Below are 25,231 nucleotides of genomic sequence, written 5' to 3'. Positions count from 1 at the left end.
TATCATTCTTTATTTTGAAACAGGGTCTCACTGATTTGCAAAGGGCCTCACTAAGTAGCTGAGGCTGTCTGTAAAACCACAATCCTCCTGTCTTAGCCTCCTGAATGCTGAGATTACAAGCGTGCACTGCCATACCAGGCTTAATCTTATGTTTCGGCTGGCTTTTGCTGATAGCACAATAGCAGGATAGAGGAACCCCAGCACATCACTGCCTGGTCAGGTGGACTTGGCTCCGTTTCACTGTGGGGTGGGGGCTCCTAGCTACATCTGGGTGAAGATGGGTAGTATTTTTTTTTGTAGTACTGGGGTTCCTGGAAGCCCTTCTACCTCCAGGCTACACTCCCAGACCTACTATATATATATATATATTTTTTTTTTTTTTGAAACAGGGTCTCTTATGCCAGCACGGCTGGTTTCGACCTGCGCAATCCTCATGTCTCTGCCTCCCAAGCATGGGAATTACAAGCATGCGCCATCATGCCCGGCTTGAAGATGGGTATTCTTATATGGCACTTAAATGCGCTTCCTCCCAATAAAGAGGGAGTCTGGAGCTGTTGTCCACGGGATTGGAAGTCGTTTAGGTCCAGCTGCTACTATTTTCCCACTGACTCAAGGACTTGGAACGAGAGTGAGGAGAACTGCTCTGGAATGGCGGCTCACCTGGTGGTGATCGACACCCGGGAGGAGCAGGTACTTCCAAGAGGTGATGGAGTCACCAGCCTGTGTGTCTGTTGTGCATCCCCTGTGCTCAGGAGGAGGTGTTCTTGTAGCTCTGGGATACTGGTGCTGTGGCAGGAGGCTTTGCACAAGATAGCCAGGAAGGGCGCCCTCAGCCCCACATCCCACACCCAGTTTCTGCCTCAGTGGAACTAACCTACCCCGGGAGGAATTGTGGCATTAAAATGTATCACATCGGGGGTGAGTGGAAGGGTGAAACTATTTCTGCCTGGAAGATGGGTTCGTTATTTTAATATGTAGATGTTTTATAATTTATTACCTGACGGAAAGGGCGTTAAGTGCAATAGGGAAATAAAGTTAAATCATGAAGAATCCTAATCATCAATCAGGGATGAAATGGAGGAATCTGTCAAGGAGAATGATCACATCTGTAACAAATTGTTCTCATGCACAACTTTGTAGAATGCCCCCTTGTAGTGAAGAACAGGGGAAGCGAGTCTCAGATGAGAATTTGTTATGATCATGGACAAAAACTACTTCCATAGCCGGCCGTGGTGGCGCTGCTTGTAATTCCAGTACTTGGGAGAAAAAAATCTAAACAATGAATTCAGTTCAAGCTGAGTACTTTAAAGTTATAACATCTTTTTTTCCCCTTAGGAATTCATCATCAAGAATTTGCAAAAAAATATTGCTTATTTCATAGGGCTGTTTGACCCAGACGGTCAGAACCATTGGCGATGGGTGGATCAGACACCGTACAATCAAAGTGCCGCGTGAGTACGGAACGAGATGCAGGAATCCTGGGTCTTGATTATGGAGATAATTCATGTTCCACCTCTCACGTATGAGACCAAAACAGCTCACTCTTGTTCTAACTGTAGGGTACTGGGTTACACATTTTATCGTATAATTTAATCATCACCAAAAACATATGAGACAGGCATCGTTATTTCTCCTACTATAGGGATGAAGAAATTGAGTAGATAATTTAAGCGTAGTTCACTAACAATAGTGCTCAAATTCAGGTGCATTCTACTTTGGGTTAACCTCTCATTCTCCATGGTGGCGCACGCCTGTAATCCCAGCATTTGGAAGGCTGAGACAGGAGGATTGCAGTTCGCGGACAGCCTCAGCTACTTAGCAAGGCCCTTTGCAACTCAGTGAGACCCTGTTTCAAAATAAGGAATAAAAAAATAGAGCAGGGGGTGTAGCTTGGGGGTCGAATGCCCCTGCGTTCCATCCCCAGACCCACACACAAAAAAACCCCCTCATTCTCTACAGTAAAAATTCATACCAATTATGAGAACTACAGATTATTATGATTTAAAACTTCTTATACAGCAAAAATTATAGATCCTAATACTCTTACAGCTATATATATGTATATATATATACATATATATATATAGTCTTTATATATATAAAAAGTCTTTAAAACTTCTTCAGTATATCATGTTACCATCTTTTATTTATTTATTTTTTTGTGGTTCTGTGGATTGAACCCAGGGGCATTCTACCTCTGAGCTACACTCCCAGCCTTATTCTTTATTCCTTGTTTTGAAACAGGGTCTCACTAAGTAGCTGAGGCTTCCACACACCTGTGATCCTCCGTCTCAGCCTCCCAAGTACTGGAATTACAAGCGTGCACCACTGTGCGTGGCTTGGTATTACCATCCATTGCGTGAAATATGTAGTGTTCCAGTTTTAAGTGGAAAAATGGAGAATGAAGGAAATTAAGTGACTTATCTAAGATCACAGGAATAAGTAGAAGGTTTAGAGAATTTACCTGCTTCTTTAGACTCCAAAGTCATTTCATGAGAAAAAGGGAAAAATTGTACTGGTGCTGGTACCGGGGAGACATCTTTCATCATGTAAGGAAGCCCATGGGTGGACAGTGCTCTGGGCAGAGGATGCTCAGGGAGGCAGAGTCCTTGGGTACCGGATGGAAGGACATTTAATACAGTAAAGTGAGAGACTCTGAGGGGAGGGCGCAGGTTTCCAGAAGGTTTCAAGGGGAACGCCAGAGGTGTAGGTGGAGGAGAAACTGCATGAGACGTGGGGAAGGGAATTTGCGTGCATTTGCCCCTGACTTCTACAAAGTCTCCCACCCACCCTTTCTGTCTCTAACCCTCTTTAGAGCAGTGCTGGAAGTATACCTTCATCTTTTTTTTTTCTCCCTTTCAGATTCTGGCATATTGGTGAGCCGAGTGATATGAATTCGCGTTGTGTTATACTAAATTATCCTACACATCGAGGTGCATGGGGCTGGAATGATGCTTTCTGTCATGAATCTCAATCATCAATTTGTGAGATGAAGAAGGTCTACCTATAAACCAAGCCTTCGTCATGGACATGGGATTGTTGGCATTCACTATGATAAGGTGGCCAAGGAGTTCTCTACGTAAGAGACTCCTTAGGATTTAGGAATTCTATGGACCAATTGCTACTTAAGTCAGTCTGTCCACATATTTGCTAGTTTATTCATTGCTTTTCTCATTTATAAGAGGAGCATTTCCATGTGCCAGAGAGCTTCTTGGAGACCTCTTTCTGTGCATACACGAGAGGCATGTGAAGCTGTCTGCTGATTTCTATCTGCTTGCTAAGGGTGTAGTCACTGATATCATTTCATGATGTGGTTCTTGTACCTACGTGTCCCCATCCTCTTTGATTCTATTGATACATAACTGAGAAATAAAATTTTATATTTAAATTTCAATGTGACAGTTTTTTAAATCTCTTTGTTCTTAAAGTAGCCTTTCCTTGTTGTTAATGTTGTTGTTATTATTAATTATCATTATTATTATTAATTATTATTATTATTATTATTATTATTATTAATGTTTGTGGGGGTTGAACCCAGGGGCATTCTACCTCTGAGATATATCCACAGCCCTATTTTATTATTATTATTTTTTGTGGTAATGGGGATGGAACCCAGAAGCTTTCTACCTCCAGCCTACTGTCCCAAACCTATTTTTACATTTTATTTGGAAACAGGGTCTCACTAGGTTGCTGAGAGCCTCACTAAGTAGCTGAGGCAGACTTCAAACCTGTGTGAGCCTCCTATCTCAGCCTCCCAAGTCCTGGGATTACAAGCGTGCACCACCACGCCCGGCTGATAATTCTATTCTTTAAACAATAAATGTATTTACTGAATAAAAGTAAATTTGTTTTGCATACTGGTGATGGAGCCCAGGGGCATTCTACCTCTGAGCTACATCCTCAGCCCTATTTATTTTATTCTTTATTTTGAAACAAGTTCTCACTGAGTTGCAAAGGGCCTCATTAAGTAGCTGAAGCTGTCCACAAACCAAGAATAAATTTTAAAAATTCTACAAATCAATATAAAAATGTATAATTCAATTAAAAATGAATGTGCCTAGAACTGGCCCTGGTGCATGTCGGGCTCCAGCTGCTCTCTGCTGCTGCCCTCGGGCTATAGCTGAAGGTGGCAGCCCTCACTGTGGCTCTCAGGGTGTGTCGTGTCTGGTAGGCTTCAGGGCAAAATGACCCGCAGTGGCCCTGAGGTGGGCGCCCCTGCCTGGGCCATGAAGTAGGAGGAGCCTCCTGGGAGGACGCTGGGGACGGACTGTGGGTAACCTGGTGGCCTTAGAGGACCACATCCTCCATTGTGTCTTGGCAATCCTGCTGCACCCCTCTAATTGCTTTGTGTTACGAGCTTTTCATACTATGAAAAAGCTCCAAACCCACGCCCTCTCACCCTGGTTTTCCTGACAGTGGTCATTTGCTAGGCACTAGCTAAGGGTGGCCTCATTCAGAGTTCACACAGCCTCCAAGCTAGGTGGTGTCGCCATCTACAGCCTATAGGCTTGGGAACAGAGGCAGAGAGAGGTTCATGGATGGCCACCACCTGTACCTGAAGGGTCACTGTGTTGGTCTCAGATATAGCGATGGATGGACTGACTGTGGCCCACTAGCACCTTCCTCAAGAAGGAAGTCGCCACGTTCATCTTGACGTTCCACCATAGTGAATTAATTACATGGGTTCTACTTGATCCTTGGTGCCTTTGCACGGTCTGGTCTTCAGCCCCACATTACTACCTGACTCATAAATTCCTTATATGCTTTGTGATAGTTGCAGAGAATCTCATTTCTGTGTTTTTTGTGTTATTCATCCCTTGTAGACCATCTCCTCATTTGCTCAAACAGAAATGGTCTCTTCTGTTTTTTTGCCACAGCTGCATAAACTATAGCTTGGTATTGTGGCTCTTTCACTGTTGAAATTATTTATTTACATGCTATGCATTAAAACTTAACTCAGCCAGGCATGGTGGTACACTCATGTAATCCCAGCATTCAGGAGGCTGAGACAGGAGGATCCTGGTTCGTGGACAACCTCAGATACTTTGAGGCCCTTTGCAACTCAGTGAGATCCTGTTTCAAAATAAAGAATAAAAAATAGGCCTGGGGGTGTATCTTGAAGATAGAATGTCCCTGGTTCCCATCTCCAGTACCGCCAAAAAATCCCCCACCAAAAACAACTCTTCTTCTTTTTTCCCCCTTATTTCTTTGAGCTGAGGATTGAACGCAGGGCCTGGCATGTGCTAGTTGAGAGCTCTACCACTGAGCTATACCCCAGCCCCTTTTAATATTTATTTTGAAACAGGGTCTCCCAAGCAGGCCTCCAACTTACAGTCCCCCTGCCTCTGCCTTTGGGGTAGCTGGGATTATAGGCGATCACTATCATGCCTGCCTAAAATATCTTTTTTTGGTAATTTTGGTACATGGGGATCATGTGGTATGGGCCCATCATGACAGACCTCAGTAGCATAAAATATCCTGATAACATGAATAACAAAGACACTCCTGATTCTCAGGAAATTCTTAATAGTTAGAGGCTACCTCCCAGGAACTGGGATAAAGACAGATTCAGCAGTGATGTCACTGCTTCTGTAATTTAATTTATGAGCTCCTCAGGGCGATTGGTGTGGAACTGAGGGCAACATGGAGAAGATGCGTGCAAGGTGTCCATCCGCCGTCACTAGGAAATTCACCACGAGGCACGGAGGCACCGTCTGGCCAAGAAGCACGAGGTACAGAGGCGCCAGTTGTCCAGCCTGTTGCCTCTTCCCTGGGAAACCCTTCTCAGTAAACCTTATGCCTTCCATGCTGACTTTGGTTTTTCTTTGGTCTTTGAGTAACCTATCCCCCATTCCTAACACAACGGGGCTGCAGTCCCAACACAAGTACAAGCAGAACAAAAAGGGTATTCCCGCAGAGGAGGCTCAGCACGTGTGAGACATCAACACGGTGAGGGTGGTGTCCACACGGTGGGGTGGAGTAGGCTGGCCCAGCGGAGGAGCATGGTGCAGAGGGCGTCAGTGCAGCACGTGATCTATATTGAAGAAAGTTCCATGGGCAGCTGAGAAGAATGCGTACTCAGCTATTGCTGGTTGAAATATCCTGTATATGTCTATTAGGTCTATTTAGTTTATATTCCGGGGTGAATAGTGAGGCAGAAGATGGGAAGATATATTCTAGGAAGAGTTCTTGAATGAATTTGCTTCTAATTATTTCTGTCCTGTCAAAGGCTGTGTGACATCTTTAAAGTCAATATACTGCAAGCGAGTTGTTATCTGGACAACTTAGCTATCAGATTGCATCAAAATCTAGAAGTCATATATCAGTATATGTTTGGGTGGATGTTTCATTTATTTATTTGGCCACTCAATGGTTATTCACGACCATTACTACATGTCATACACGGCACTAGACAATGAGCCCAGAAGGAGCACCCGGCCTCAAGGAATTTAGAGACCAGTCAAGGAAGCTGTGCTATGGCACTGCTCAGGAAGCACGTAGCTAAGATGTGAGCACAGGAGGCTGCAACAGGCCACCTGGTGCAGGTGGAGATGCGGAGTTGAGTGTACTCAGAACGGCACAGACTTAGGCCAGAATGGAGCCATTTGGGGAAATAACAATATGCAGGATTGGAACGCAAAGTGCTCTGTTAAGAACTATGAAATGGAGCTGTAGGTGGCAGACGTGAACAGGACTCAGATCCCAGAGTGTCATGTACCATTATAAAGGGTTTGCTTTTCCCTAAGGGTTATTTCATCAAGTATCTTTTCTTGCTTAGAAAACCAGCCCATGATGTGGTGGATTACAGCTTCTGTGCACATTCATCTCGTGCTTCTGTGGCTTGGCAAAGTAGACCAGCCTCAATTGGGGGGGGGGGGTCCTCTGGTCCTAGCCAAGGTCTTTCATGTACATGTAGTAGGAACCAATCTTTAGCACTCCGGCTTCTGAGGAAGAGGATGAGCTGGAGCTGCAGGGGCAGTTTGGCCACACTTCTGCCATTGCTCATCAGCCTGGCTGGGTTTGTTCACGTGGCCTGTTGCAGATTTCTGGACTGAGGTGGAACCACGCCAAAGCTTTTGCGGTCTCAATGTGGGTCTAGCACAGCTGCATTTGTATATTCTATTAGCCAAAAGAGGTCATAAAGGTAGCCTAAATTGAAGTTGTGGAGAAAGTGACATTCTCTCTCCCCCTCCTTCCCCTCTCTCCCGGAAAAGCTGTAGTCCCATTTTGAAGGGATGTGAATAATACAGGGAGGGTTGAAAATTGAGGCCATTTTTTGCCAAGTGTCACAGTCAGGGTGAACTATTAAAGAATTTTAAACAGTGAATTGATAGTCAATCTTAGCTTATAGAAAGGTGCATATTTATTTGTGTGAAAATAGATTGATGATGAAGAATTGTAAGCAAAAAGCAAAGTTAAAAGGCTGGTGTTTCAGCCAGCCTTCTCAGTGCTGAGTCCAAGTACCTGATGACCACCAGTGAGAGGAAGAAAGATTTATTTACTCATTGTTTTGAAGGTTTTAGTCCAAGTTAGGCCAGGTGATATTTATGCAGAGCTTAGGTTGGGGCGTAGCCGTGGAAAATGAGATAGAGATAAAGAGAGAGAGAGAGAGAGAGAGAGAGAGAGAGAGAGAGAGAGAGAGAGAGAGAGAGAGATAAGGACATATGTTACTTTAGTGACTAGTTTTCATTGAGGTATAGTATATCTACAGTAAAAGGCACACATTTTCAGAATACTGTTCAATGATTTTCACAAATGTATCCAACCTGTAACCAACTATGCTAATTGATAGTACACCTTTTCTTTTTTTTTTTTTTATTTTTTAATTTTATTTTATTGGTGCACTGTATTCATACATCATAGTGGGATACAAACTTTTGTAGACATACATGCACACATCGCCCAGTCAGCCCCCACCCGATCCCCACCCCATTCTCTCCCCATCCCTCCTTCCCATGCTTGGCTTAGTGGTTGACATCTAGTATTATAGCAATTTATCCAAAATTAAAAATGTTAATCTCACATAACAGTTTCATTTGTCTGATACCAAGCGTTTGATGATTTAAAGATAGCATTTCAATATTTCTTTTTGCTTTCTTTCTTACTAGAGCATATTTTTTTCTGTTTTTTTAGGTGAAACTATCATATATTTATATATTTATTTTTCAGAAAAAAATCTATCCTAATATGGAATATGAATTCTAGATACCCAAAACGATCTTGAAAAGGAACAAAGCTAGCAGATATATATTTTCTGATTTCAAACCATATAAAGCTACAATAATTGAAACAGTGTAGTACTGTTCTAAAGGCAGATATATAGACCATTGGAGTTAAATACATGCCTAGAGCTAAATTCTTCCCTATATTGTCAAGTTATTTTTGACAAGGTTTCCACGAACATTCGGTAGTGGAAATAATAATCTTTTAACTAAATATTGTTGAAAAATAATAATTACATGGAAAAGAATAAAATTGGACCTTTACCTAATCGCATATACAAGTATTAAAACAAAATAGATAAAAGACCTAAATATAAATCATAAGACTATAAACTTTTAGGAGAAAATCTGGGTCATAAAACCTCACAACATTGAAATTGGCAGTGATTTCTTGGATATGATTTCAATGGCACAGGCAACAGAAGAATATACAAACTCCCTAAAAAATAAAAGAAAATATTGTATATCCAAAGACAATGTAAACAGAGTTAAAAGTTACTAATAAAATTGGATAAAATATTTCCAAATGCTATATCTGAAGGTATATTAATATTCCAACTAGAAATCCTAAAAATTAACAACAATAAAGGCAAACAATACAACTTAGAGATAGGTAAAAGACTAACATAAATAATGAATCTCCACAGATAACCAATCTTAGTTGTCTGTTGGATGGAAACTCTTGTTTCTCTGGTTCTGGTGAGTGTTACCTATTTCTTCTTTGTAGTTAATCTCTTTGAGTATTTTCTCTAGCGCTGGTTTTGAAGACATAAATTCCTTCAGTTTCTGTTTGTCATGGAAGCTTCTTATTTCTCCATCTAATTTGATAGAAAGTTTTGCTGGATAGGAAATTTTTGGCTGGAAGTTGTTTTCTTTCAGAGTTTGGAATATGTTACTCCAAGCCCTTCTGGCTCTCATGACTTGGTTTGGGAAGTCTGGAGTGATTCTAATTGGTTTGCCTCTGAATGTCAGTTGGCCCTTTGTTTTTGTTGCCTTTAAGATTCTCTGCTTGGCTTCCACATTGGTCATTTTGACAATTATATGGCGTGGGGATCCTCTTCTCCGATCCTGTCTAAAGGGAGTTCTATAAGTTTCCTGGACCTTTGTATCAACCTCTTGCTCTATATTTGGAAAATTTTCTGCTATTACTTCCTTGAAGAGATTGTTGATCCCTTTGGTATCACTTTCTTTTCCCTCCTCTATTCCAATTATTCTTAGGTTAGCTCTCTTAAGATGGGCCCATATTTCTTCAATGTCAGATTCCTGCTGTTGGATATTATTTTCTAGATTAGAAACTATGCATTCATTTTTGGATTGCTCATCTTCTAAGAGCGAGATTCTGTTCTCCATGTGGTCTAATCGGTTGTTTGTGCTTTGAATTGAGGCCTTTACTTCATTAATTGCATCCTTTATCTCTTTTTGGCTCTCTCTGAGTTCTTTTCGAAGCACCTCTATTATTTCTACAGTTATTTTCCTGATTTGATCTTCTAGAAATCTCTGATTTTCTGTTTTATCAGTTTCTGATGTTGTGGGGTTGTGCACATTCATTACTCCAGTGTTATTCCTCTTTCCCATGATTTCGGAGGTTTGTGCCTTCTCTGGGTTCTTCCCTTGGGTCACTATGGCTTCACTTAAGGTGCTCTGGATCTCGAGTCTGTATTATCTCAGACCCCACTACTCCTTTACTGGGTTGTATCACAGAGTCTCCGACCCAGGGAGTCGATAGAGGCTGCTTTAAACTATGGGGGGGTGCCAGGTTGCACGTTCTCCTATGGTGTGATATCTCTGCCACCACCCCTCCCTCACTGGGTCAAGTCCCAGGAGGCCCAATACTGCGATTTCTCCTCTGTGGCCCGCAATTTGACTCACTGTTCTTGAGTACGCAGATGTAGCTGTACTGGACTCGGTGAATTCACTGCTGCTGCCGCCGCCGGTGGCAATATGGCGCCTCTGCCACGCCCTCGGCCATGAGGCTGGCGTATTTTTTCTTCTCTGGTTTTGATTTCCACTCTGAATCCCTGCAGCGTGTGCTGAGCTCAGCCACTGGGAGCTTTAAATGCTGTCTGCGCCGAAAGATCCCGCCTGGCTGTTCCGCAGCGGCTCACCTGGCTTGCTGTAGCCGTCCGTTGAGTTCGCCGCTGCCGCCGGCAGTATGGTGCTGCTGCCGCGTCCTCGGGCGCGTGTGTCTCCTCTGTGGCCCTGAGCTCTGTTCTCAGTCCGCTTTCTCTCTGGAGCCTGGTGGTTTTTTTTGTTTTTCTGGTGATGGTGTTTTCTGGCTATGAAAGGCACTCTTTTTGTGGTAATGGAGATTGGTTGTTAGCGGGACTCTTAAGCCCCGCTTTTCTCGGTCGCCATCTTCCCCGATAGTACACCTTTTCATCACCTATAACAAAACCCTGTGCCTCCATTCTGGGAATGCCAATGTCAACACAGATGTTTTTGCCAGCTTTAAAATTCCATATAACTTGAACAATAAGGTATGCTGTTTTATTTCTACCCACCTTTTCTCAGTATGTTTGTGGGATTCCTTCACTATTTTCTGCTTTTTCAGGGTACATTCAATTTTATTGTGAAATTATATTCTTGAAATATTATTTGTTTATGTACTCTCCTAATGGTAACCTTTCAATTCTTTCTAATAGTTTAGCTATTATGGATAGAGATGCTATCAACATTTCTTTACACGCCTCTTTATGTAAATATGTGTTTATTTTCCTTGAATATATGCATAGGAACAGAAGGGATCCTCTTCACAGTATCATAGAGGACAGATTTAGTATCCTTCAAATTCTCTGTGTATCCACCTATTCATCCCTTTCCCCATAGCTCATGACAACCACTGGTCTTTTTATAGTTTCTCTGTTTCTTTTATAGTTCATTGTATAGTGAGATCATACAGTACACAGATTTTTCAGAGTGGAACCATAAACAGCAATCAGACATGTTTCTTCCTTCAATTTCTTGTGATGTGGTAATTCCAAGGATCTTGACATAATCCTGGGAACAGAGGATAGTTCCAAGAATGGTTTATAAGGACTTCCTTATCAGCCAGTGGTAATAGAAAGCAGCACGTCTCTTGTAAAAAAGACCAAGGCAAGAAAAACAATATTCTCTTTATTTCTATTTGATGGTCTATGTATGCTTTTATATTTAACCCCTAGTTGTCATTATCTTCTTGTTAGTATTATTTCATGGACAAATTAAAATATTTTACATTTATCTGCAAATCTGACTCGAGCCTACCCACATTCTGCTCTTCCTCTGATTTTTAAATTTTTAAAATCTATTAAATAATAGATTTTATTATGCTTTATATTATATATTATTTTATTATCTCTCTTCTTTTTTGTGGTACTGGGGGTTGAACCCAGTGGAATTCTACTGGAGAGTTACACTCCTAGCCTTTTTTATTTTTACTTTTTTTGACGCAGGGTCTCACTAGGTTTCTGAGAGTATCGCTAAGTTGCCGAGGCTGGTCTCAAACCTGTGATCCTACTGTATCCACCTCCCAAGGACTGAGATCATAGGCATGTGCCACTGTGCCCAGTTAGTATATTTTCTTTTTGCCTTTGTTCCTACCTTCTCAGCTCACATTCTTCCTTCAAAGGCACGCCACTCTAATCTAGAAATTCGTAAGGACAAAAAGAACTAAAGAAATCCAGGAGAATAAAGCACAAGGTTGCTAATGGTTGAGACCAGAAAGCAATGAAAGGAGCAGAGATTAGAGACAGGTCAAGAGGTCTTTAACTTGCTTTCCCTGTTTCTAGCTGAGGCTATTTTTTTTTTCTCATCCTGCACAGTTAGGTGATGCAATATTTCAGTTTGTGTTTCTTCATCTCTGAGGGGAACTGGAAACAGATAGTCATGTCCTGTGACTACTTTTCTCTTCTCCCTTTATGATTGACTCTTAATCATGGAAGAAATTTTCTGGGCATTTATTCTGTTTCTCAAAGTTGATTTTATCATTAGCTAGAGTTATATGTATCCTGTCACTTAAAAAATCCTGTTGAGTTCAACCCCGTAGTTAGACTGTTTTTTTTTAAATTGTATTTTTATTGGTGCATTGTAATTCTATATCATAGATTCAAAGTGATACCAATATACACGCACATAGCATTTGGTGTATTTGTCTCCAGATCCCGCCCCGTTGTGCACCGTGTCCTTGTACACATTAGTGAGATTGATTGTGATACCTTCACATATGAACACGGCATTATGTGAAGTGTTTCCGTCATCATTTCCTCTTGTCCCCTCCTCAGCTCCCTCCCAATCCCCTTCACTATCTACTGGTCTCCATCCTCATTTACCCAAAGTCCCTTTTGTTTTCTGTTTTCTATCTTCTGCATATGAGAAAAAAATATATAACCCTCAGCTTTCAGAGACTGCCTGATCTCACTTAACATAATATTCTCCAGTTTCATTTATTTTCCTGAAAATGGCATAGTTTTGTTGTTCTTTGTGACTGAGTAAAATTTCATTGTGTGTAATACCACATTTGATAGTTCATCTGCTGATGAGCACCTAGGCTGGTTCCATAATTTGGCCATTGTGAATTGTGCTGCTATAAACATGGATGTGTATGTTTCACGATAGTATCCTGATTTTAATTCTTTATAAAAGACACCGAGAAGTGATATAGCTGAGTCCTAGAGTGGTCCCCTTCCTAGTCTTCTGAGAAACTTTCATACTGATTCCCACAGTGGTTGTTCTACTGTACAATCCCACTATGGTCAGGCTTTTTATGTTATTGGCCACTGGTGATTAAACTCAGGCTCTACCTTTTTCTCTCTCCACAAAGGTGAGACTGAAGGTTCTCTCTAATCACATGATTGGTCCCTGTTGCAAGCACCCCCCATTTGGAGTCTCTCTTGGAACAATGAGTAGCCACCTCTTCAGCATAAACTCAGGTATGGTTGAAAGGGACTTGTTATGAAACACAAAAGTGGTTCCTTTTATACTTATTGCTCTGGAGCTACTTGGGGAATTGGAGGAAAACTCAAATATTGTCACAGAGGATATTTCTGCTTACCAGAGAGTTTCAAAGGTTTTAGAAGCTTCGAGCCAAGAACTGAGGATGAAGACATATATATGTCTTCTACAATAAGATATACATATATATCTTCTACAATTATATATGTATATGTATATCTTATTGTATTCCAGTAGTGTTTAATCACCCTCTGTCACACTAGACTGAGAAGGATGGTCTAGGTACCCAATACTTAGTAAAATTTTTAACCTCAGGGATTATAATTTCTACAAGAGCAGCAGGATCTTTATTCTCTAATTAAATGACAAGTCCTATGAAACTGATGAGTTGTTGATGACCTGGTCCTAGTTTGCCTGGCACCAGAGAGTTGGGCATGGGCCTCTTTCTAAGTTAAAGGGCAAGGGTCAGATTCTCCCAGGACATGCCCAGCTCTTACATCACATGATGTAAGCCTTACATGAAAGAAGAAACCAGTATAAACCTTTGTTAGGGAGCACTTAATTTAACTAAGACTTAAAAATAACTTTCTTTTGGGACATATGAAATTTTCTCTTTTGTGTGCCAGAATGCATAAAAATCACAGGGAGAAATTTCATGTTAGGAACTAAAGTAAGGATCTGAAATGAATGTCAAGGATTTCAGGAAGAGTTTTGGGGATGTTTCTCAATTTCCTCTTTTGTTTTTCCCTTGTCTTTAAATCACTGGAAACACTAGTTCTTCTTTGTATACTTAGGATTAGAAGTCTTAGTCATATCAGAGCATGTGAGAGTTGACCGCTGAGCTCTATCCTCTTTGAATGAAGCCAGGTCTCTGAGTAACATCTTCAGGGAGACGTACGAGAGGTTTCTAGACATTCTGAACACACAGATCCCACATGATGGGTCAAGAAAGGCAACTTCAAGATCAAGGTGAGCATTCATTTCCTCCATCCCAAAGAGGTAGGTAGAAATATATTAGGGCATGGTTAAGTCACCCGGAGATAGATTATGGACAGATGGAAGGATACAGACTGGACCAAGAAAGTAGACTGGTAGGAGTTGGAAGGCAAGAGTAATGCTTCAGAGCCAGAAGCACTTGAAAGAATAAGAGACCAAAGATCAACACAGGAAGGTGAAGAGGGGGAGAGAATAGTGGTACCTGGAGAAAGACGGGGCATCAGTGGAAGAGTGTAATATTTAAGGGAAAAGAATAAGGAGATGGAAATGAGAGTTGTGCGATGTGATATCGTCCAGATTGCTTTGGGATTTAGAGCTCCCGCCTGGTTATTTGTTCTGAGAGCTTTGCACTGTCTTGCTGATCTGACAGAGAAGAGCGCCTGCTGGACCCTGAGGCTCTGGGTGGTGACCATCGTTTGCATCGCGCTGCTCAGTGTCTGTTTCATTGTGAGCTGTGTGGGTGAGTCCTTCACTGAGGTGCCTCCTCTTTTCTCAAGTTATATTGAAATTCCCTGACTTACGTCCTCCTTCATCTCATCAAGAGATTGGCTCTTACTGGGAATAGCTTGCTTTTCTCGGTTTCTCCTCCTCCTTTTTCTGGTCTTTCTTCACCTTTTGCCAAATGAGTCTTCTACATTGACTTGACCGGTTTCCTTAGCATTTTGGAATCATAACGTGACACGGTATGCCTTTTTTTTGTGGCTACTGTTAAAGTACCATCACTAGACGTCATGTTTTTCCTAAGCACAAAATCCCTGCCGTGGGAGTGCAACTTTAACTGCATTTTATAAAAACTCAACACAGCAATTATTTTATTTTCTTATTGGTGCATTGTAATTATACATCATAGTGAGAGTCAAAGTGCTGTACACACACATGTAATTATCACTAGGTGTATTTCCCTCTGTAAATGACATGGGAATTTAGAATTAGGTTTTACACTTCTATAAACTTCAGATAAAATAGCATTGAAGAAATGGTACTGAATGCCTTTTGGTATAGAAAATTTCTATTACAGAAATTAGAACAATTAAAAAATAATTGAGCTGGGAACGGTGGCTCACGCTTGTAATCTCCGCGCTTGGGAGGCTGAGACAGGAGGATCGCGCAGGTTCGAAGCCAGCCTCGCTGGTTCAAGAGACCCTGTTTCCAAATAAAAAATATAAAAATAGGTCTGGGAGTGTAGCCCGGAGGTAGAGGGGTTTCCAGGAACCCCAGTACCACATACACACAAAAAAAAGAATAAAATAGGGATATATATATTTTTTTTTGGTGGTGCTGGGGGTGGAACCCAGAGGCTTTCTACCTCCGGGCTCTACTCCCAGACCTTTTTTATATTTTATTTGGAAACAGGGTCTCACTAAGTTTCTGAAAGCCTCACTAAGTAGCTGAGGCTGGCTTCAAACCTGTGCGATCCTCCTGTCTCAGCCTCCCAAGCGCGGGGATTACAAGCGTGCGCCACCACGCCTGGCTAAAATAGGGATATTTTGAAAGAGAGGCTCACTGAATTCTAAGAATCTTGCTAAGTTGCTGGGGCTGGTCCCAAGCTGGTTATCCTCCTGTTTCAGCCTCCCAAGTACTGGGATTATAGGCATGTACTACCATGCTTAGAAGAAGTTAACTTTCATTTGAGATATTTAAAATAACACTAAGTGTTTAAAATCTCCCATTTGTTGTTGTTTATCCCATATGCTCATCTATACTTATGTATAATCTAAAATGTTTAGATAACACCCACAAAACCTGTGGTGTGATTTCTGCAAGGTTATTGAAAGCAAGGAGATTGTTCATCCAATGAGTCAATAGATATCCAGGCTTTTGTGATTAACAGGGAAAGAGACAAAAATAAGTGGGGAGACATATAAACAAACTAATAAAATAAATGAATATAAGAAAGCAGTAATTCAGTATGGGCTTTCTTGGGTTTGCAGAAAGAGAGTGATGAGGGTAGGAGGTAAGCCGGCTTGGCACAGAGACAGGGCAGGGGGTTCTATAGCAAAGGGATGGGTGGATACTTATCCTTTCTTTCCTTCACAGTGATTTATCATTTTACAAGTGCGAAATCTGACAAAAGGCTGTCGGAACTACACACATATCATTCAGGTCTAACCTGCTTCAGTGAAGGAACAAGGGTGACAGGTAAAGATTTCTAATGTTTGCCTAGACTTTTTTTTTCAGAGAGACGTCGGGACTGAGATCAAGACTGTATTTTAGTGTGTGTGTGTGTGTGTGTGTGTGTGCGTGTGTGTTTATGATAAAAAATTTCTGCTTGGCATCTTCAATATTTCCCTAAACTTACATGCCCATATCAGGCTTTATTTTTTTATTTTTTTTAATTTGTTGGTGGTACTGGGGATGGAACCCAGGGGACTTCTACCTCCGGGCTATACTCCCAGACCTATTTTATATTTTATTTGGAAACAGGGTCTCTTAAGCCAGCGAGGCTGGCTTCGAACCTGCACGATCCTCCTGTCTCAGCCTCCCAAGCGCGGGGATTACAAACGTGCACCACCACGCCCAGCTCCATATCAGGCTTTAAATATAATTATGTCTTAGCAACATCCACATATACAGCTTTCTCAAGTCACCTCTGGAAATTATTGATAGGAATGCTCACGGTTTTCACATTATCCTTACCCTTCAGCAAATGTTAAAATGTCTAAAATCTTTGATATTTAAGTTTACCAATTAGTAATATCCATCTTCATTCCAAGTACCAGCTTTATTACTGGTCAAATAATAGTCTAAGGTGGAGACTGCCCCCCACTCCAAAGCACACCCCTGGTTACATTAAATGTTGAGAATTGGGAAAGTTGAGTTCAGAAATTATGGTCTGCTTCACACTATGGCTAAAACACAAAACAATAACAACAAAACAACAGAGAGAGGCAAGGTGAGTGTCTATTGTGGTCTTTACAACCTTAATCTTCCCAAGAAAAGAAATGTAATCTAGGCTTGTATCAAAGTCTTGCTACCCAAGGACCAACTAATTCACGACTCTGCTTTTTTATAAAAAATCTGTAGGAGATAAAGACAGGGCAGAAGCTTCTTTGCATTTCTTTGAGATGCCGGAATTCTCTCATTCTCATTTTTGGTATTTGTCAAGACTAGGCTGCCTGGAAATGCGTGGATGATTTATTTCTCTGCCCTCTCTGACCTATGGTTTCTTTGCCCATTGAGAGTCTTTGGTGAAGCACTTGTGGGATTTACTCTTTTGGTGAGGAAAAGAGAATTCTACAAGAAAGCCTTGCTTCCACATTTAAAAGGCACTCCTGTAATAAAAATATCTTCTTGGAAAGCAGCAAGGGACATCTTTATATTAAGCCTTCACAAGGTAATAGAAATGGAGGTGAATAAAATTAACTCTTCTTCCATTTGTAAATGTAGTCCTTGAATATATCCAGTTTATAATTATGGCCAACCAGATGGTTCCATACAACTAATTCCACTTGCAGATGAGCCTATGCAATAAGACAAAATTAGTTTTATAGCACTATTTCAGCAAATTAAAACGCTCAAAATTTTTAACAGCGTTCTTTCCAGTTTATTTTCTCTCTCAGTTTTGGGGGTATATAAAAGAAATAGTTTAATAAAGCTTATCAAATGATTTGTTCATTACTCTCAGGAACGATTGAAAAATAAAAATATTAATGTCAATATTCCCTTTGACAAATGCTTGTGTGAATTATAGATTTCTTTACTTTTTTTCTTGGCAGGACCTTGTTAAACCTAGGCAAACTCAGCCTCCTGAGTTACATGCCCAGCCCCCCAGCTTTCAGGATTGTTTTTGGTGAACTTTGAAGCTCTTATTTAACACAATTGACTTGCAAAAAATGTTTGTCATATATAACTTAATTGACAAAGCCAATCCTCACAGATATTTAGGTTATAAATCAATGTTACTATACTTTGTGTAATATTGTAAAAATCAGAAATTAATGATAAATGAAATGAATAATGAAGATATATGTCTAAAAGCAGCCAGTATTAAACTGCCATAGATGTGGTCTATTAATACTAAAAATAAAGAATAAGCCTATAGATTGTTTTCACGACTTAATATATAAAACAACATAACACGATTAAAAAAGGTCTATGTAAAATAATATGAGGAAATCAGAGTAACATAAAAATAAGCTCTAGAAGACCATGGATATTATAATACCATTAATTAATTAATTAATTAATTGTGCTGAGGATCAAGCCTAGTGTCTTGTGCATGCTAGGCAAGCCTTCTGCCTCTAAGGGGAAAGGAGAGAATCAACAATTAAGACTTTAACTGCTTGATATTGTACAGAATTTGGTAATAATTAGCATTTATTGAGCAACTATTCTGAGCTAAACAGCTTTAAAAATACTGTATACATATATAATTAAATATCTCAATGAGGTTGACACTATTATTACTCCTATATTAAAGATAAAATAACTGAAAGAAGTTATGTTGAACAATTTGGGGTGTAGCTCAGTAGTAGAGGCCCTGTATAGTATGTGTAAGATCCTGGGTTTTATCCCCAGCACCAAAAAAGGGAAAAAAAGAATGTTATGTTACTTTATTAAGGATATGTATAATAAATACTAGAGCCAGAATTCTAATAAAGCATAGTTCTGAAGGTTATAATTTTCATTTTAAAAACAGTGGGTTGTTCAGCCAGGTGTCGTGGTGCACACTTGTAATCCAAGCATTTGGGAGGCTGAGACAGGAGGATTGCGCAGGTTCGAAGCCAGCCTCAGCTACTTAGTGAGGCCCTTTGCAACTCAATGAGACCCTATTTCAATATAAAGAATAAAAAATAAGGCTAGGGGTGTTGCTCTGAGGTAGAATGCCCCTGGGTTCCATCCCCAATAAAACAAACAAACAAACAAACAAACAAACAAACAAACACAATGGCTTGTTCAATATTATTGAACAGAACTGCGTTTCCAGATTCACCTTTGTTAATCATTTCAAACTCCAAGAGGACTTGGTGCTTTTAACGTGTAAGGGACATAGAACAACAAAAACCAACCAACCAACCAACCAACCAACCAACCAACCAACCAACCAAACAACCAAAAAAACTAAACAATAGAAAACCATAACTCAATAGTGACTTTTTGAAAAAAAAATCCCAAAGACTTCAGGCTAATCCTAGTAAGTACTGAGGGTTTAATGCTAAAGAATGTTTACTTAGCATCAATTCTATGACCATAAATGGCATAATTCAGAGAACAGTAAATACTTGAATTAAGAGGCCAATTCTAAAAGCAACCAAAGATCCTTGGAATTTTATGTGTATAGAATTATGTGTTACTTGAATTTTACTTACGTCATCTTGCAATCACTCTTCTCTTTCATGCAACACAGAAAAAGTCTGGGGGTGCTGCCCAAGTACTTGGAAGTCATTTGGTTCCAGCTGCTATTTCATTTCTACTGAAAAGAATTTTTGGTATAAGAGTGAGCAGAAATGTGTTGAAATGGGGGCACATTTGGTGGTGATCAATACAGAAGCAGAGCAGGTATTTATCTTTCATCCAAAAGTTTTTAATTGTTGGAAAACATATAACAAAATTTACTAACAACCGTTTTTAACTGCACACTGCTCATGTTTCGTAGGTTCATATGGTACAACTGATTCCTAGAATTTTCCTCTTGCAAAACTGAAACTTTCTACCTGCCCACTTCCCAGCACACAAAGCCACTGACAATCATTCTTGGTCCTTCCGTTTTCTGTTTCTTAGATGACTCATGTCAGCAGAATCACAGATTTCTTTTTTTTTATGATTGTCTTATTTCATTTAATATAATGTCCTCATGGTTCATCCATGATACAACATGAGTCAGATTTTTTTTTCACTTTTAAGGCTTTCATTTTAAACATGCGATTGTATGTGTATACCACTGTTTTGTTTCATATTTTTCTGGCTTTATCATGTTGTGCTTGACAGAAAAAAAATATATCTAAGGTGTGCAATGTGATGATTGGATATTTGTATACATTATGAAGCAATTGCTAAGATCAAGAAAACTAACATATTCACTGCCTCATACAGTTACCTCTTGTGTGTGTGTGTCTGTGTGGATGTTCAGAACACTTAAAATACCACTTTCCCTTTTATTCTTTCATTTTTTTTTTACCATGTGGATTGCTTCACCTTCATAGCTATTGCAAATAATGCTTCAATGAATATGGTTATGCTATTATTTCTTTGAGATCCCGCCTGGGATAGCTGGATCATATGGCAATTCTATTTTCGATTTTTGGGGGAACCTTCATGATGTTTTAGTGGCTGCCTAATTTTACACTGTTAAGAGTGCATGTGGGTTTCATTTGTCCACATCCGTCCCAACATTTATTACTTCCAATTTTTTCATATTGGTAATCCTAATGGGTGATAGGTGAGATCTCATTGTGATTTTAATTTGCATTCTTTTCATGATTAGTGGTGTTGAGCACAGTTTTATAATATTTGATGGCCATCTGTATAGTTTCTTTTGAGGAAGGTCTATTTGAATCTTTTAAATTAGGTTATTTAATTTATTTTATTTTATGTGGATCATACTGAAGATGGCTTACATTCAGACAATGTTTGGTGCCCTCTACCTCCTCACTACCCCTACACTCCCAACAATGAGTGTCCAGGTTGACCATGCTACATTCATACTTTCACACATATTCAAATGTAGCTTCTCCAATAATCAACCTCAGCCTTCTTCCTCTCCTACCCTTCCATTCTAGCCTTGGTGAGGTTTCCCCTCCATTATCTCGAGTCCCACTGATATCCCCAGTACTCCCTAATTTGGGCATATTAGAGAAAACATATGTCCCTTCTCTTTCTGTGCTTGGCTGATCTCACTTAACATAATGTTCTCCGGGTCTTTCCATCTTCTTGGGAATGACATGATTTTGTTCTTCTTTATGGCTGAGTAGAATTCCATTGTGTGTATTTCCCATAATTTTGCAATCCACTCATCTGTTGATGGAGACTTAAATTATTTATTTTAAATTGGGTTCTTTTGCTATTGTTGAGTTGTAGGTGTTCTTTATATATTTTGGATATTAGCCCTTTAAATCAGATACAGAGTCTTCCAATATTTTTTCCCATTCCACAGGCTGTTTTTTCATGTCCTTTGCTGTGAAGAAACTTTTGGGGTTGATATAGTACTATTTGGCATATTTTTGCTTTTTGGCCAGTGCTTTTGGTATCATATTTCAGAATACATCACCAATTCCAATGTCATGAAGCTTTTCTCTCATGTTTTCTTCTAGGAATTTTACAGTTTCATATCTTTCCTTTACATCTTTGAAATATAATTGTTTCATATCTTTCATTTATGTCTTTGAAATATAATTGAGTTAACTTTTGTATATGGTATAAGGTTAAGGGCCCAACTTCACTCTTTCTATCCAGTGTCCAGAGCACATTTTTTAAAGAACATGTCCTTTCTCCATTGTATAGTCTTGGCACCTTGTTCAAAATCATTTGACCATATATTTAAAGGTTGATTTCTGGTCTCTCTATTGTGTTCCATTAATCTGCATGTCTGTCATTAAGCTAGTATCACACTGTTTTGATTATTGTAGCTTGGGAATATGTTTTGAAATCAGAAAGTATAAGGCTTCTCACTTTGTTCTTCCTTTTCAAGGTTGTTTTGGCCTTTGGGGATCCCTTGAGTTTCCTTATAAATACTAGAATTTTTTTCTATTTCTGTAAAATATGGCATTTGAGTTTAGTAGGAATCACATTGAATCTACAGATTGGTTTTGGTAGTATGATGTTTTAACTCCATTTAAATTCATGAACATGGAATGCCTTTCTATTTATCTGTCTTCTTTGATTTCCTTTATTAACGTTTTATAGTTTTTACAGCACAAATCTTTCCTCTCGAGCCAGGCGTAGTGGCATATGCTTGTAATTCCCGTGCTTGGGCGGCTGAGACAGGAGGATCACACAGGTTCAAAGCCAGCCTCAGTTATTTAGTGAGGCTCTCAGCAACTTGTTTCTCAATAAAGTATAAAATAGGTCTGGGAGTATATTCCGGAGGTAGAAAGCCCCTGGGTTCCACCCCCAGTACCATAAAAAATGTTCGTATGTACAAAATAGGACATATGGATACTTAAAAGCAATTATGCCTCTTGGTAAAGAAAATATTGAATAGTGGGAATTTGTGGTTTAGAACTTTCTCCCCTTTAAATGGTGTTTCTTTTGGTTAGTGTGCTATCATGTGGCTATTCTTTGCATCTTGTATTTTTTTCTCATATATAACTTTTAAGGATATAAAGTTTGTTTATATTAATAAACGAACTGATACTTACCTTGCTCAATATGGAAATTCCAAAATCTATGATTCTTTTTTCTTTTCCATGCAGAATTTCATTGTCCAGCAATTGAATAAGACATTTTCTTATTTTCTGGGGCTCTCTGATCCGCAAGGTAATAACAATTGGCAATGGATTGATCATACGCCTTTTGAGAAAAATGTCAGGTGAGTGCACACCTAGGTTAGTGAACAATAGGGCCTTCTGTATGTAAAAAAAAATCTAGAGAAATTCTGTTGACAGTTACTACTAATATTAAGAACTATAATGATGATAATGGAATCTAAAAAATATTAAACTTTTACAGCATGCATCATCCAATTAGATTTTTATAAAAAATTCTCTGTTTTAGCACTCATTTTACAGATGAAAAGTTGAATAATTTGCCTAAGACAAGTCAACTAGTAAAATGAGAAAATGGGTTTCAACTTTATATTTATTTCAAAGATGATGCTCTTAGCCATTTTGTATTTTTTCTGCCTGTAAACATAAGTAGACAAATTAATCTCTAGTAAATAAAATATCTGAGTCAGAAAAATGTATAAATCTAGTAAAATAATTATGTAGTAATAGTTGTCTTTGTGTCCTTTAAAAAGAATTTTACTTATATTTGACATTATTCTCATACTATCTTGTGAGCTATTTAGGAACCTATGCTATGATTTTCTTTTTATAAATGAGAAATGTAATACATGAGAAGATTAAAGTACTTGATCAAGATAAAATTGGAGCCAGGAGTGGTGGTGCATGCTTGTAATCCCAGTATTTGGGAGGCAGAGACAAAAGGATCATAGTTCACAGACAGCCTCAGCTACTTAGGCCCTTTATAACTCAGTGAGCCCCTGTTTCAAAATAAAGAATAAAAAATAGGGCTGTGGGGGTAGCATGGAGGTAGAAATAAGATAAAATTGAATTTGTAGTAAAACCAAGCCTTGTAATTAAAAAAAAATAATGCCCAACCCTTCATCTCTATCCCACATTATATTTTCTGGAGTCAATGTAACTTTTTATCTTCAGACTCTGGTACCCTGATTCTTATTTAAGGCAAGTTTTATGAGACCAGAAAAATTTAAGAGTATATGTATGTAAGAAGGCAGCCTCTATCATGTGCCAGGAAAAAAGAAAATAATTTTTTTTTCTGGTGTCAGGGTTTGAACCCAGAGGCATTCTCCTCCAAGCAATACCCCCAGCCCCATTTTCTTTTTTCTTTTTTTGTTTTTGGTGGTACTGGGGTTCCCGGAAAGCCTTCTACCTTCGGACTACACTCCCAGACCTATTTTATATTTTTATTTGGAAACAGGGTCTCTTCAGCCAGCGAGGCTGGCTTCGAACCTGCGCGATCCTCCTGTCTCTGCCTCCCAAGCACGGGGATTACAAGCGCGCACTACCACGCCAGGCCCCAGCCCTATTTTTTATTCTGTATTTTGAAACAGGGTCTCACTAAGTTGCAGAGGGCCTCACTAAGTAGGTGAGGCTGTTCTCAAACCTGCAATCCTCCTGTCTCAGCCTCCCAAGTACTGGGATTACAAGCATGCACCGCCACGCCCGGCTAGAAATTTTTAAATAACTGTTTTAATCTCTTTTCCATCACTGTCACCAAAGTATATCAAGGAAGAAGCTTGTTTGTCTCACAGTTTCAAAGGTACAGTCCATGGTTAGTCAACTCTAAGGCAGACATCATGTTGGCACAGGATGAGAGAGGAAAACCAACTTCAACTCAGTGGCCGCTGGAAGCAAAAAGATTGATAGCATGTGACTAGGAACAGAAATACTTCCTCTAGTGACCTATCTATTTCCTCCAACAGTGCCACACCTGCCTAAGTTATCACCCAGAAAAATAACTCGAGTTATTAATTATTCAGTGGGTTTATCGCTGGATGAGATTAGAGCCCTGATTCTATTATTTTACCTCTGAATATCATTGCATTGGGGACATGCTTTCAACACAGCCTTTTGGGAGACATTCCAAAACCCAAACTCTAACGTTGAGTTAGGTTGGATAATGACTGTAAAGAAGAGGAAGTAAACCTCAGATTGTGTTGTAAGATACAAGAGTACAGGATGTCATCACACTTCCCCCCACCCCCAGGAAAATGTTAGAGAAGCATGTGAAAAATGTTCCTACTACATTCGTTTTTTGAGGAGGGTAATGTGAGAAAGGGAAGAAATTGTTAGACTTTTCTCTTACTCTCCAACCTGTTTTACTCATCTCCAAACCTATACACTTTCTAATCAGTCTCTATGCATTTATTAAAGAAATTCTACCTTTTGTTTCTCTTTAGATTTTGGCACGAGAAGGAGCCCAATTTTTCAGCAGAGCAGTGTGCTTCAATAGTTTTCTGGACTCCTGGAGCGTGGGGCTGGAATGACGTTTTCTGTGATACCAATAGGAACTCAATATGTGAGATGAAGAAGATTTACCTATGAGTGGAACTTTACTCACTGACACCTTTAAAGTTCAGACCTAGCTGGGTGTGGTGGTCACGCTTGTCATCTCAGTACTTGGGAAGCCGAGACAGGGAGATTGCAGGTTTGCAGCCAGCCTCAGCTACTTAGTGAGGCCCTCAGCTCCTCAGTGAGACCCTGTTTCAAAGTAAAGAACAAAAAACAGGATGGGGAGTGTGAAAAGTTCAGCTCTATCATAATGATAATTTCTTGTGATGTGCAATCCTGTGTAATAAAGATTGGTGGAAATACACAGCTGCTTTTTTCTCTTGATATTCCTTTTCTAGTTTCTTCTTGTGCACTAATGATAGAATGAGCCCTCCTTTTCTTTGTTCTGTT

General features: G+C 39.7%; 1 protein-coding gene across 1 annotated transcript; it reads left to right on the top strand.

Moving 5' to 3' along the window:
* Positions 1-6,415: 6,415 nt before the first annotated feature.
* On the top strand, positions 6,416-24,874 carry CLEC6A (C-type lectin domain containing 6A; the record flags this gene model as incomplete). Its single annotated transcript, XM_080705002.1, has 8 exons — positions 6,416-6,497; positions 10,590-10,699; positions 13,415-13,433; positions 14,518-14,607; positions 16,185-16,286; positions 19,495-19,646; positions 22,499-22,614; positions 24,730-24,874. The coding sequence occupies 8 exons, from the start codon at positions 6,416-6,418 to the stop codon at positions 24,872-24,874; spliced, it is 816 nt and encodes a 271-aa protein (XP_080561128.1).
* Positions 24,875-25,231: the final 357 nt, after the last annotated feature.

This window comes from Muscardinus avellanarius (genome assembly GCF_963383645.1).
Source record: "Muscardinus avellanarius genome assembly, chromosome: 11".
NCBI lineage: Eukaryota > Metazoa > Chordata > Mammalia > Rodentia > Gliridae > Muscardinus > Muscardinus avellanarius.
This window is presented reverse-complemented; position numbering and strand designations above follow the sequence as displayed.